The following is a 15,284-nucleotide window of genomic DNA, read 5'->3' as shown; positions in this document are numbered from 1 at the left end:
CACCTCCCGTGGGAGACTTTTCCACTGTCAAACGGCTTTTACAGTGGTGCCCCGCAAGACGAACGCCTCACAAGACGGAAAACCCGCTAGACGAAAGGGTTTTCCGTTTTGGAGGCGCTTCGCAAAACGAATTTCCCTATAGGAAAATCTTGCGAGTCCCCGCGGGTTTTTTTCGCTCCCCCCCCCTTTTCCTAAGCCGCTAAGCCGCTTAACAGCTGATCGTGAAAAGCCGCTAATCCGCTAAGCTGTCAATGGGCTTGCTTCGCAAGACGAAAAAACCGCTAGACGAAGAGAATCGCGGAACGGATTCTTTTCGTCTTGCGAGGCACCACTGTACTGTCAAAAATTTTTTCCTGATGTTTAGTCGGAATCTCCTTTCTTGTAACTTGAAGCCATTGGTTCGAGTCCTACCCTCCAGAGCAGGAGAAAACAAGCTTGCTCCTTCTACCATGTGACAGCCCTTGAGGTATTTCAAGATGGCTACTTAATGAATGCAACATGAAATCATGGTTTGCATGTCTGAATGGTTCACTCCAGCCAGTCCTTCTCTCCCAAAATATGCAGTGCTGCACCCCTTCCAAATGTCCATTCCCATATTTAAATTAAATTCATCAAGTGCACATTAGCCAAGGGCTCAGAAAGTATGTTTGTGTGCATATACTAAGCCACAGCTGTGCTTTTAACTGTGAACTGAGCTTTTAAAAAAATGTTATATAAAGGAAATGGATTGCAGGAAAACTGCTCAAATGTTGCAAAAATATTTTTAGGGTAAACAAGACGTGCCTCCTCAGAGAATAATATCCACTATACCGGCTAAAGGTTTGCTTTAGAACCGTCATTCAAAAGTAAAGCAGACATGGCAGGTCACTTAAGAACTTTCAATTCACAAACAAAGGAGGAGCAGAAGAAAAGCCTGCTACTCTCTGTAGGTTAGCAATCCTCTTGGCATAAACAGTGACTAACAAGTTTGTTAGAGAGAATTAGATCTTTCTTTTGTCTTTGGAACATGTCATGGCCAATTAAAACTTCTGTATTCACAAAATAAATGGAGCACCAGTCTAAAGATAATAGAAGCTGAAAAAACTAAAATTGTGCAGCTGGGGAATATGTACCTTTACCTTGATATTAATCTATCAGCTCCCATGTTAGTTCCAAGGCTAGTCCCTCAGCACAGTGGTACTGCATACATTTGCTACTTCCTTTAAGTAACATGCAATGGTAACACATAGAGGCTTTTCATCTTTTCCTAAATATTCACTCATTTGAATGTCAATTGTAGCTTTTACATCAACATTTACTTTTGAGGGAGTTTTTTGTTTTGTTTCTAATAATAAACTGATCAAAGCACTCAGCGTTAAACCTTATAACATGATTAGATATATGAATTACAACTACTGAATATAAGATTTACACACACTGAAAACAAAGGTGATTTAAATATCTTTTTTTTTCGGTGATCCAGAATTTAGGAAAGCCACAATGCAACAAATGAGAGAGAGAGAGAGAGAGAGAGAGAGAGAGAGAGAGAGAGAGGAGTTACAAAGGTTCATTGCTACCAAGCAAAGTATGCAGAATTCACTCTAGATTCAGGTGTCGATAGTGAGGTTAACTGACACAACACTGACTAAATGTCCAGATTACAGTTAAAATTAAGCCAGAGCTGGCAGTGTATCTCCAGTCCCTCAGAGGAATGCTGCAGTCCCTCCAAGTGCCCCGGTTTTCCAGGAACAGCGGATATAAGCCGCACCTGTAAATAAGCCGCACCTTTAAAAATCAATAGGAAAAAAGAAAAATAGATATTCCCCTACCAATCTGAACTGCTTCCTGGGGGGGGGGGGGGAGCCGCGCCACTTTGCTGGCAGCCTTCCCCCCTTCCCCCTTCTTTCCGGCGCCGCTTGGGAGTGGCGGGTGGGCTGTGCGCCGTTGCCCTGTGCTCCCGGCGGGGCTCCCCACGCCCCGCATAGGGAAGTTTGTTAATGTTTAATGTTTTATGATGTTTTTATATATGTTGGAAGCAACCCAGAGTGGCTGGGGCAAGCCAGTCCGATGGGCAGGGTATAGAGAGTAATATTGTTGTTGTTGAATAGGACAACCCTATTTTCATTGGAGTAATGTTGGAGGATATGGTGCTCCCATTCCATGCCCCAGCCAGTCTGGAAATGGAACCTCAGAATACTATGAATAATAATAACAACAATAATTTTATTATTTGTACCCCGCCCACTGGATTGGCTTGCCCCAGCCACTCTGGGTTTGGAGTGTTCAAAGTTTTGGGCTGCGCACATCCACAGGGATGTTGCTTTCCCCCACCAAGGGATTCTGCTTCTGCACTCTAAGCTAGAGGGTCAAAATGTGCCAACGTAGAAAAAGAAGAAAGATAATGGCAAGTATTTATGGGAGGCAACTGACTCCTTTGATGGCTTTAAAAGAGGACTAGACAAATTCAAGGCTGTCAATGACTACCAGCTACAATGGCTATGTTCTACCTCCACTGCCAGAGGAATAATGATGATGATGATGATGATGATGATGATGATGATAAATGTATTTTTTATACCCCACCCATCTGGTTAGGTTTCCCCAGCCACTCTGGGCGGCTTCCAACAAAATATTAAAATACAGTAAGACATCAAACATTAAAAGCTTCCCTAAACAGGGCTGCCTTCAGATATCTTCTAAAAGTCTGGTAGTTGTTGCTCTCTTTAACATCTGGTAGGAGGGCGTTCCACAGGGCGGGCGCCACTACCAAGAAGGCTCTCTGCCTGGTTCCCTGTAACTTGGCTTCTCACAGTGAGGGAACCGCCAGAAGGCCCTCGGCGCTGGACCTCAGTGTCCGGGCTGAACAATGGGGGTGGAGACGCTCCTTCAGATATACTGGACTGAGGCTGTTTAGGGCTTTAAAGGTCAGCACCAACACTTTGAATTGTGCTCGGACACGTACTGGGAGCCAATGTAGGTCTTTCAAGACCGGTGTTATCATGGGAAAAGCAGGAGGCAAGAGTGCTGTCGCACACATGTCCTGCTTACAGGCTGCCCACAGATACCCCGGTCAACCAGTATGAGACCAGGATGCTGGACTAGATGGGCCACTGGCCTGATTCAGCAGACTCTTTTCTCGTTCTTATGGTTGGAAACCAAATCCCCTTAACAGCTATGCAAACAGTGCTTTTAGATCCCAGATGCCAGCCTTAAAAAAAACAACCAAAAAGCACTGAAATGCATGATTATGGTAATCACAATAATTTGAAGTTAAATTCAATTGATGCAATAAGGCACACATTAGAGCCAATGCCTTTATGACTTAATTATGGTAGAGTGCCATTTTAGGAGAACTGTGACTCATTTCTTACTTATTGAAGAGCTTCACAACAAAGAAAGCACTTGAAGCAATGTATATCTGAAGTGACTGACATAACTGACACAGACAAGTTGCTAGATGCAAGAGGGACAACTGCCATAGATATGGTTTGATAGGCCATTTCTTATATCCATGTATGTGATCCTCATGATTAAAAAGGGAGAAGCTGAAAAATTATTACAACAGCAAGCCTCTGTGTAAGTAAACTGAGGGAAATTTATTACATTTCTTCCAAAAAGCTCAGGGCAGCTGTTTATCCTTCTCACCCCCCTGTTAATACTGACATCATACCAAACTATAAAAGGTAAAGGGACCCCTGACCATTAGGTCCAGTCGTGAACGACTCTGGGGTTGCGGCGCTCATCTCGCTTTATTGGCTGAGGGAGCCGGCGTACAGCTTCCGGGTCATGTGGCCAGCATGACTAAGCCGCTTCTGGCGAACCAGAGCAGTGCATGGAAGCACCGTTTACCTTCCCGTTGGAGCGGTACCTATTTATCTACTTGCATTTTGATGTGCTTTCAAACTGCTAGGTTGGCAGGAGCAGTGACCGAGCAACGGGAGCTCACCCCATCGCGGGGATTTGAACCGCCGACCTTTTGATCGGCAAGCCCTAGGCTCTGTGGTTTAACCCACAGCGCCACCCGCGTCCCATATATACCAAACTATAGTTATCACCAATTGTGGTTTTTGGATTCTGGTTTCGCCAGCCAGGGTTTTAAGAAGCTTAAGTATGTTTTCAAGTAATTTGTGAATTGACAAACCACAGTTTGCATTTGGCTGGCAAACCAGCATCAGAGGCTATGATTTTAATAGTGTTTGAGAATACAGTTTGGTGTGATGTCTGAATTAACACATCATAATTATACAGCCATCGCTCTGTTTCCCACTGCAACTGTACCATGGGGCCTAGAATGAACTTATGAAGCTGAGCGTTGCGAGGACAGAAAAGAAAAGTACAGAAACAGATCTAAAGCTATGGTTTGGGTTATAAACTATAACTAGCACGACACATGGTTTGTTTGACATTATGGCTGAAATAAGCCTACCTTCTCTTTCTTGTTGCAGGCATATATTCAGTTCTTGTATTGTAGCTTTATCCCTAGATGTATACACTCTCATCTGATCCAATTCTTCCTCTAAATTCAGTCTAGAAAAACACACACAAGAAGTGAGCGCACAGCAGAAAGAATGTGGGGTGAGTGAGTCAAGGAGACATACCCTACAAAAACGTGCTGAATAAAACATGTCACTTAAAATACTGAAAACTTTTATACTGAATTTCAGGAAACACATATCAGCACTAGTGTTACCTGTATTTACGCGAATCTAATGTACCATCGAATCAAATGCATACCTCAATTTTCAAATCTTTGAAATCAAAGAAGTATTTGCTGGCAAATGTAAATGTACCGTCAAATCTAATGTGCACCCTAATTTCCATGACATAATTTGGCCAAAAAAGGTGCACATTTCATTTGAATAAATATGGTAACTTTCAACACTAGTACAGTGGTACCTCGGGTTACATACGCTTCAGGTTACATATGCTTCAGGTTACACACTCCACTAACCCAGAAATAGTGCTTCAGGTTAAGAACTTTGCTTCAATATAAGAACAGAAATCGGGCTCCGGCGGCACGGCAGCAGGAGGCCCCATTAGCTAAAGTGATGCTTCAGGTTAAGAACAGTTTCAGGTTAAGAACAGACCTCCGGAATGAATTAAGTACATAACCCGAGGTACCACTATATGTTATGAGCAGTCCTGCTCCAGCACAGTACGATCAGCAAGAAAATCCTATTGTTCCATTTCTAGTCTCTTTAATTGAAAACATGTACATACATCCACTCTCACATTTAGTTACAATGCCAACTTTTGGGGAAATCAGTAATCAAATCACAACCACGTAAGAAGAGATTTGTAAAAGATCTGAAAATAGAAAGCATTGTCGCAACGGTCTGTATTTGATTTGATTTTCTTGAAATGCAATATACTCTCTATTATGATGTTATGCTTTCAAGTTTGAGTATTTGCCCATTGACAGATTTCACAGCAAATGAAAAGATTAACTAGACAGTACTGGAATGACAGTGACTTGCTGGTACTCTCAAGCTCTGCCAGTTAACAGCACAGCCCTTATAAATGCAGATCTCTTTTTCTTTCCTGTGTGTGCTGGTTTCTGCTTCCATTATAAGTAATCAAGGTTTCAGCTAGAAATAGCTCCCTCCTATGATGAGTCAAAGTCCCATCAAGTCATCTGTCCAGCAGCAGATAGCTCAGTTGGTAGTAGAGCATGAGACTCTTAATCCCAGGGTTGTGGGTTTGAGCCTCATGTTGGGTGAAAGATTCCTGCATTGCACGGGGTTGGACTAGATGATCTCTGTGGTCCCTTCCAACTCTACAGTTCTATGATTCTATATGAGAAGAACTGTGTGGCAGGAGCAGCCCTGTCCTCTCAGCCTAGAAACCTCTTCTTCCCGAAAAACAGCAGTGCATTACACTAAAACTATTTTAATTCTATCCCTTGAATTTGAAGCATATTACCAACCAACATTTAGCTAAATTAAACCAGGACACAGAAAACTGGGGGTGGGGTGGGGGATTCAAAATTTCAGCCTAAAAAAATTACAAATAAGTAGGAAACAGAATAATTGTCTTTATGAAGACATCATAATGATTACAGATTAACCAATTATCATGACCTTAGGCAACGTACCGGGATACATGCAATAACCAGAGGCATTTATGTAAAATCTTATACACAAAGCACCTGAAGCACATAAGCAATTCCAGTAGGATACATCAGAAAACTTTTTAGATCACTCCTCACAACTTCTCTATGATCCATCCTTATGAAATAGATTTGATTTCATTTTGCATTGTCTTAGATCAGGTGACAACTCTTGAGGATCAATGTACACTATATTCTGTAAGCAGTGCTATTTCTCTAGAAAAAGAGGCGCCAGAGCTCACCATGAACACCTCCCTCATTCTCTTAGAATGGCAATGGGGCCCACCTGAGAGGTGCCAGAACTGAGCTCCTCTAGGCTCCAGCTGAAAAAAAAAGCCCTGTCTGTAAGATATTTTACTACACGCAATTGCTGACCCTTTAGATGAAGGAGAGTACATAAATTTTCAAACAATCTTTCAAACAAAATCATAGATATAATCATCAAAATCATACAGAGAGCTAGGATTGGCTGCACTTCTCAATTAAGAATACATTTAGTGGTAAACTCATTTCCCCCTGCATTTTGTGTGAAACAACCCTTCAGTGAGGAGGGTTTGACTCCCACCAAAATAAAAATCTTCAGTCCTGTGAAACACGACAATTGAAGCTTTGCAGCCACCCATTTTTGCCTGAAAAACATTGTAAAAATCAGGATTCAAGATGATATTAACAGATTGGAAAAGAGGGCTAAATCTAAGAAAATGAATCTCTATAGGGACAAATGTACGGTTCTGCACTTAAGCAGGAAAATCAGCTGCACAAATATAAGATGGGGGACACCTGGACTGCCAGTAGTACAAATGATAAGGGATTTTAGTAGACTACAAGTTTACATGAGTCAAGAGTGTGATGCAGCAGCAAAAAAAGCTAATCCTATTCTAGGCTGCATCAACATAAGTATAGTGTTTCGATCAAGGGAAGTAATAGTACTGCTCTGTTCTGCCTCGGTCAGACCATATCTGGAATAATGTGTCCAATTCTGCACACTACAATTTAAGAAGGTTATTGGCAAGCTGAAAACGTGTGCAAAGGAGGGTGACCAAGATGATCAAATGTCTGGAAACCAAGCCTTATGAGGTACAATTGAGAGAATTGAGTATTTTCAGCCTGGTAAAGAGAAGACTGAGAGGAGATATGATTTTGCTTAGTCTTTTAGTCGTGTCTGACTCTTCGTGACCCCATAGACCAGAGCACGCCAGGCACTCCTGTCTTCCGCTGCCTTCCACAGCTTGGTCGCTTCGAGAACACTATCCAACCATCTCGTCCTCTGTCGTCCCCTTTTCCTTGTGCCCCCAATCTTTCACAACATCAGGGTCTTTTCCGGGAGTCTTCTCTTCTCATGAGGTGGCCAAAGTCTTAGAGCCTCAGCTTCAGGATCTGTCCTTCTAGTGAGCACTAAGGGCTGATTTCCTTCAGAATGGATCGGTTTACTTGCAGTCCATGGGACTCTCAAGAGTCTCCTCCAGCACCATAATTCAAAAGCATCAAGGCTATCCCATGAAGGATGGAGCAAGCTTGTTTTCTCCTGCTCCAGAGGCTAGGACCCAAACTAATGGATTCAAGTTACAAGAAAGGAGATTTTGACTAAATACCAGGAAGAACTTTCTGACAGCAAGAGCTGTTCGACAGTGGAACAAATTCCCATGAGAGGTGGTGGACTCTCTTTCCTTGGAGGTTTTTAAGCAAAGATTTGGTGATCTGTCATGGGTGCTTTAGCTGAGATTTAGCTGCATTGCAGAGGATTGAACTAGATGACTCTTGGGGTCCCTTACAACGCTACAATTCTATGAGTCCTTGATTTTCATTAAAAATCTTAATGGATTTTCAAATATATAGTTATGTAATGTTTGGTAGAAGACTAGTCCAAAGGGGTGTGCTGTAATTAAAATGGCATTCCATGCATATTTGTCCAGCTTGCCAGAATATGGAAAACAGCTGCAGTGTAGAAAAGTGACACCCCAAGTCAGAATTGCAAAAAGGGAACATGGAACAATCTACTTTTCCTATTGTATGATATCCTTCTGATACATATGTAGATAATTCCACTATTAAGAAGTTAGTTCCCCAAAAGTATAGGTATACACTTCTGCTTCTGAATGTCACTGATCTTTTACTATTTATTTAAAGTATTTATGAATCATCCGTATTCATAGATTTCTAAGCAATTTAAATAAAATATAAAATAACTCGCATCATAAAATAAAACAGCAGAATATTAAAAGTGACTGGATAAAATTAACATTCTGGAAAGGCTGGCTGAAATATAAAAATGCTTTCGCAGCACGTCGAAATCTATACAACGCTGGCGTCTGCCTCATCTCCACTGGGAGAGTGTTCCATAATGCAGGGGCTACTGCGCTCAATGCTCTCTTCTGAGCAAGCTTAGAGAAATTTAATTTCTGGGGGCATTAGGCACCTGAAGAAGCTGGGCCTCTGATTATCTCAGGGATCTATGTGACCTACAGGGGGTGAGGTGCTCATTAATATACCACAGTACCAAGTTGAGGTGTGAGGAGGGTGAGGAGACTCCTCATGGGCGATGGGTTGCGATGGGCTTGCTCGCAGGCGAGAGTGCGGAGCAGATGGGGCAGGGACTTAATTTGCCTTCCAAATCAGAAGTGGAATGCTGGGCAGCTGCTTCTGCAGAGAGAGCATGAGTGCAGCTCATGAGCACATACCCAGCGTGACCGGTGGTTATTTTGTCGTTTTGCTTGTTTTATATTATAAATTGTTTTATATTAGGGACGTGGGTGGAGCTGTGGGTTAAACCACAGAGCCTAGGACTTGCCGATTAGAAGGTCGGCGGTTCGAATCCCCGCGACGGGGTGAGCTCCCGTTGCTCGGTCCCTGCTCCTGCCAACCTAGCAGTTCAAAAGCACGTCAAAGTGCAAGTAGATAAATAGGTACCACTCCGGCGGGAAGGTAAACGGCGTTTCCGTGCGCTGCTCTGGTTCGCCAGAAGCGCCTTAGTCATGCTGTCCACATGACCCGGAAGCTGTACGCCAGCTCCCTCGGCCAATAAAGCGAGATGAGCGCTGCAACCCCAGAGTCGGCCACGACTGGACCTAATGGTCAGGGGTCCCTTTACCTTTTACCTTGTTTTATATTATTTTGATTGATTGTATTTATTGCACTCTTATTGTATATCCTGGTCCGAGAGCATACAGGCAGGCAATGCAGATCCTGCAGCAAGCTGTCGAAAACCTGCACCTGTCTGCAACTGAGCCGCAACATTCTGTATCAGCTGGAGCTTCCAGGGCAGAGCAAAGGTAGCCCCACATAAAACAGACTGCAGTAATCAAGTTTGGAGACTACCCATAATCACCTGCTGCAGAATCTTGTACAGTTAGTCTTTGTTTGAGGGGAGGGGCTTGGTAGCCATATTTGCTTCCCATGTACAAATGATGTTGATAACACTTATCCTTTATCCTGTAAACTGCTACCTGTTCTTTCAATGCTTCTCAAACACGGGGTAAAAGCATGATAAAATATTTAATAAAAACTGCATTTAAAAAGGTGAATGTGACTACTGTTAATCCTAGACGGAATTTATGCCACTGCTGGTCTACTCATACAAAGCTGAAGGTTCCTGTTCAATGCTTCTAACTGGCCCTGTTCCTCCTCCCTTTCGACATAAATCCTTTGTATAACATAGCCACCATAGCACAGCCAATAACAATTGGTTCACTAGGAACTCATTAACTAGGGCTGGCTTTCAACGTCGTGATAGATACCAGCTAAACATCACAATATACCAATATATCATATTGTCTGAAATAAGGATAGAGCTTGGTAGAGGCATTGATTGGCTTCACGCTTTTTCCCACTTGGTGATTTTTGCATCACACACACACACACACCATGATTCGTGATATATTGCCAGGTCAAAATTATGAAACTGATATCATGATATAACTTCTAACTGGTTTTGGAGGATATAGTGATAGATTGCCCAGCCCTATCAATAATCTGTTTGTGCTACCTGACAGTATCTGAAAAAACATGAAAGGCTGATGGGCAGCTTTTATTTATTTATTTTTCAGGTAGCATGAGGGGCTGGAAGTACTGAGGAGCATGGCCAATAGCTGCCTCTTCACAAATAAATAGCATGATTCATGTTGGTACGTGACTTGCTGTGGCGCAACATAATTTCTTTATGCCCCTTGACGGAAAAGCAAAGACCCCACAACACATTACTTTAAATACTATGGTGTCAGCCTAGTGGCTCATAGGATTACCACTTAGTTGCATAAACCAGAACAATCGTCATACTAAAGTGCTTTTCATCATGACCCAATGAACCAGAAATATTCTTTCACTTGCTGTGAGGAATGCTGTTATGTGAATATAGGAGTGTTACTAGGGAAATAAAGCTGTTTTTTGTTATTAAGAAAAAGGAAACCTAACACCAATTTTTCCTCAACGAATCCCTGTAAAACTGCTGAAAAACCTGCCCTTTAATTCTGCTGTCAATACAGATGTCATAAATTAAGGCTGAAGAAAACAACATGGCTCAATGTTCTCTTATTCTACTTCGCCAATATCCCCACCCTGCCAGTCTTTAAAGTTGTAAGATCTGAAATAAGCTTGAACCAGATCTGACTTCTTAAGCAGTCAAATACTAGTATGACAAAAGTTTTCCCTTTGCTCCTCCAATGTTAAGATTCAGGTACATCTGCTTGCAATAAGGGCAAGATATGCTCTTTCAAAAGGTCTGTATATTTGTGTGTCAACTGACAGCTTTGGGAGGCGAGAGCAAATCTTGGAGCAGGTGTTTGATCTAGCCTGTGTGAGAAAGCAAAAAACCATTACATACATTGGGGGATAAGGCTGCCAAAAGAGTGTAAAGCAAAAAAAGAGAGAGAAGTACAAGCATTACTTACATTTTAGTCATGTTCGTGCTACAGAGAATGATTTATTGAATTCCTTGGCCAATTTGGACTATCTGAAAGTGATTGCAGTTTGATAACTATCAGCTAGCCAAGGACAGCTGTTCAACATTTTCTGGATCTTCCAACCAGGGTTAGGTGAACAGCCACTGCAAGCACATCAAGTTTCAGTTGGTTGAAATGCCCAAATAAGGTATATCATAGAAACAAATGGTGCCTGGGTGTGCATCTGTTTGAATTCTTAATGTCTTTCCTGGATATATTTTTTTCCAATTAATGACCGAGAAGCATTTGCATGTTCACAATCGTGAACTGGGTCAGTTCGTGGTTCGCAGGAGCAGCAAACTATGGTTGGGCATTACATGAGTGAACCTTGAGTTTGTGCACTCCTCCTTCCAGCCCCACCACACTCTGTGCTCTGATTTCTTTAAAGATTTCTCGAGTGTCAGCTGGAAGTGAAACATTGAAGAGTGAGAGTGAATTGGCACGCCTGAGCCTATTATAGCTGATTAGTATCACACGGAGGGAATAGCCGGCTGGCACCCTAAATAAGAGCACTTCTGCTAGCGGTTGAGATACAAAGCAACATTTTGTGGCAAGTCCCATTTGTTTCAAATGTACAGTGGAACCTTGGTTCCCGAACAGCTTAGTTGCCAAACAAATCGGCTCCCACAATGCAGCAAACCCGGAAGTAAGGGTTCCAGTTTCCAAACATTTTTCAGAAGCCGAAGATCCGACGCAGCTTCCGCTTGAGTGTAGGAAGCTCCTGCAGCCAATCGGAAGCCGCGCCTTGATTTTCGAACAGTTTCAGGAGTCCAATGGACTCTCAGAATGGATTAAGTTCGAGAACCAAGGTACCACTGCAAAGTATGATTTGTCCAAAACTGGCAACAAAATGTTGTGTTTTATCTAGGTATTTGGATAACTGGATCTTTTAATTGTCCTCATTACCTTATGATGTCAGAATGCTAATTTGCTGTTTATTGAAAATGTTTATAGGATTTTGTAGTTTTTACATATTGTCCCTCCACCCCACCCCACCCCGTTTACCTTTGGTACTTTGTTCCTTGCTCTGGGATTTAAAAAGCTGGACAAAGAGTAGCCTATATATACTGTAAGTAAATAAATAAGCACATTTTAATCTGCCATTCCTAGGGTTAATTGGCTCTTCAAACATATCTGTGTGGCTTGGGAAGATGACAGCAAAGAAAGCAATCCTGCCATCCCAACTGCCCACCTGTTGCATCGCCAGAGCAATGTTGGAGGGGACCATGCTACTCAAGCAACTCCCATGTTGCAAAGGTAGCTTCTGAATGAAGCCTGGGCTCAGTCCTAACAGAAAAACAAAAGGGAAGAAGGGAGTTTGCATTTTATCGCTGCCTTCTCTCTGTCATAAAACACAACCTTGACTCCCTTTGAGTGAGTTAGTCAGTGATAAATCATATTAATAAGTTCTCCCAACCACAAATTGTATGCGAGGAGTATTACATTCCTCCTCATTATTTCAATTTGAGAAAGGAGGTTATTGGGCAGCATGTAGGTATTAATCCACTTAAGGACCTGCATAGAGGGAAAGTGACTGAAGCTCAGAACGCCTTAATTTTTAATAACAGTCAGCATTATTAAAAATAATTTAATGTAACAGGCCTATCTCTATTAACCTCTGTGAAACACCTTATTTAGATAATCATTGCCTCATTTGTACATAAACTTTTTCATAGGAGACGCATCCCTTCCAGGCCCTTGAGAACCTTTGGCAAATCTAAAAGCACAATAAAATTACAAAATCAATCAGAGCAGCAGCGGTTCTCCTTCTCTGGCTCCCAAACATCTCTCATATTGATCACCAGCCAGAAGATCCAATAAAATAGCCGCTCCCTTTCCACATCACATTCCCCCCCCCCCCAAATAAAAATTCCAGTCTCATCTGTAGCAGCCTTTCTTCAAAATGCTGCTTAACTAAATGGGCTTCTATAAATGCCTGGAAGGTAAGAGGAGGAGGAGGAGGAGGGAAGGCCACAACAAGCTAACACAGAAAGGATGTTGACAGAATTCTAATTACGGAAACAAGGCATTGATATGGCCACTTAATGTTAAATTCTTGTGCTATTTCCCTGGTATGTGCTCTTGGAAGAATAGCTGCAAGAAAAATGACCCAATTAGAGACAAGAGACCAAGAGTTAGTTCACCAGGGCCTTTTCTCATTCCGATGAAAAGTCCCAACTCATCCTTCCTCACACTCAAATGTGCAGAGTGTTGGTGTGTGTTTTATTCTGTTTTTAGTTTATCGCTGCTGTTGATTTTTTGATATGTTTTAGGCAGCTGTTCATTTCATTCTTTTTGTGAAGCACTTTTGAGTTGTTGGGGTTTTTTTTACAACCAAGCGGTATATAAATTTTATGAAATAAAATTATAATAAATAAAGGTAGTGTATAAATTGTGGCACAGGGACCTAGCCCGTGACAGTTTCTGTGCCCACGGCAGCCTTTTTCCCTATCTGCCCCAGACCCCAGGCCTAACTACTTTTTAAAAATAGGATGTCGAGAGATTTTAGCAACACAATCCTACATCTAGTCCAAAGTAAGTTCCACTGATGTACATCACAATGCTAAACATGTCTACTCAAAGTAAGCCATACTGAACTCAGTGGGGTTTACTCCAAGATAAATAGGATTGAGGTTGCAGCCTTACTTCCAGAAAAGTAAGTACAGGAACAGGATACTGGAAGAAGCCAGATTCAGAACAGGCTATGTATCAGACAAATAAATTGCCCTGTTCAGTAGCTCTGGGGTCCTTTATAGGAAGGTGAAGGGTATAAATCTAATAAATAAATAAAAATTATAAATAAAACACACCATCAACACTTTTAAGGGCATCATAAACTATAATTCTGCTGCAGCTGTGTTCATGTTAGATGTGTACAACAGAGGGGGCAGGCACACCTGCTGCTGCTGAAAGCCATAAAATCACTCAGGTCGCATGCTGCAAACATAGACACACCATCAACCAATGCACAGTGTCTGAGCTGGGTGGCAATGAGACAGAGGCAGAAAAGGTAGCTCTAGTCATTCATAACATTTGTGCATTGGCCAAACAGATCATTTGCCAATCACAGCTTTGACTTTATTCGCTGGCTATAAACCTGTAGTCTGCCGATACATTTTTTAAAAAAACGATAATTAAAATTACTTGCTTTTAACACTTCTTGTTGATAATTTTAATGTTTCTTATAAAAAAACTCAAGTAGTACATAAATGTTGTTAAATAATAGTAATAATAATGCCTCATTGTGGCATATGATGTGAGAATGTCCAGTGATACATTCATTTTGGTCTGAAGTTGTTGTCCATATTAATGTTGTCCTGGTGAAATCTTTTATCTTTCATGTACTTTTAAACTACATTATTCCAGTATGGGGATTAATGGAAGGACAACCAAAGGGTATTTCATGAACCCTTTTATAGTTGCTAAGAGAGTTATACGTTGCGCATGGAAGGGTAAATACCCGCCATGCAAGGGTCCGAGGACCTCACCGCCTTTGCCACATTTGAACACATTTCTTATAAATGTCAGCTTCATGTGGATACCTATCTGGACATTTATTTGACACATATCAATTTATATGTTTAAATTAAGATGGCTGTATCAATACTTATTGTATTTTTTAATGTGAGCTAATGGGTTTCCTCACATTGCCTACCTCTTTCTCTGTTCTTTTTGCTTGCTTTGCTAAATTTGTTAAAGGAGGGGTGGTGACTACAGATGCCGACGATAGTGGTGCAACTGGTCTGAAGACGGTGTACACTGTACAGTTCATTTAAAATTGTTGGAGCCATGAGGATTCATACAAAACTCTCGAGAAGAACATCTAAAGTATAGTTCTTAGAATAGATGTGCTTTTTTAAAAAAAAGTGGCTGTAAAGATATGCAGCATAAAATGTACTTTAGTTCACCTGCACTTATGTGTCAAATTAGGGAAGAAAAGACGTGGGTTTGGATGCCAAGGAAGGTACAATCAATTAGCCCAATAAGAGCATCAAGTTCCATGTAGAAGCATAATCCCAAAGAAGTGTGGAAGCAGTCATAAGTGTGGGATCAGCAAATTTAGGGCTTTTCTTCCATGAGTGATCAAGGACAGAGCTTTTGATGCAGATTACATTAATACACTGCCATCCCTTCTACCTGGGAATAAAAGGAGATGAAATACTTTACCCATGATCGTGTGTGCATGGCTACACTGCAAATGTAACCGAATTCCTAATAGCTATTGACAATTCTTCTTCTTCTTCTTCTTCTTCTTCTTCTTC

At 41.7% G+C, this 15,284-nt stretch overlaps 1 protein-coding gene across 7 annotated transcripts in view; it reads right to left on the bottom strand.

The window, feature by feature from the left end:
* Positions 1-15,284, bottom strand: part of LOC114587885 (endophilin-A1) — a 277,955-nt gene that overhangs the window by 182,000 nt on the left and 80,671 nt on the right. For all 7 annotated transcript variants that reach the window (XR_013391153.1, XM_077921448.1, XM_028712738.2 and 4 more), the window contains one exon: positions 4,406-4,506. Coding sequence is in view for 6 of the 7 variants with exons in the window: in XM_077921448.1 (XP_077777574.1) it covers positions 4,406-4,506 (101 nt within the window). In the remaining variant the exon portion in view is untranslated. The remainder of the gene's footprint in view (positions 1-4,405; positions 4,507-15,284) is intronic.

Source organism: Podarcis muralis, chromosome 17, assembly GCF_964188315.1.
Source record: "Podarcis muralis chromosome 17, rPodMur119.hap1.1, whole genome shotgun sequence".
Taxonomy (NCBI): domain Eukaryota; kingdom Metazoa; phylum Chordata; class Lepidosauria; order Squamata; family Lacertidae; genus Podarcis; species Podarcis muralis.
Note: the sequence above shows the minus strand (reverse complement) of the source record. Positions and strands in the feature narration are given on the sequence as shown.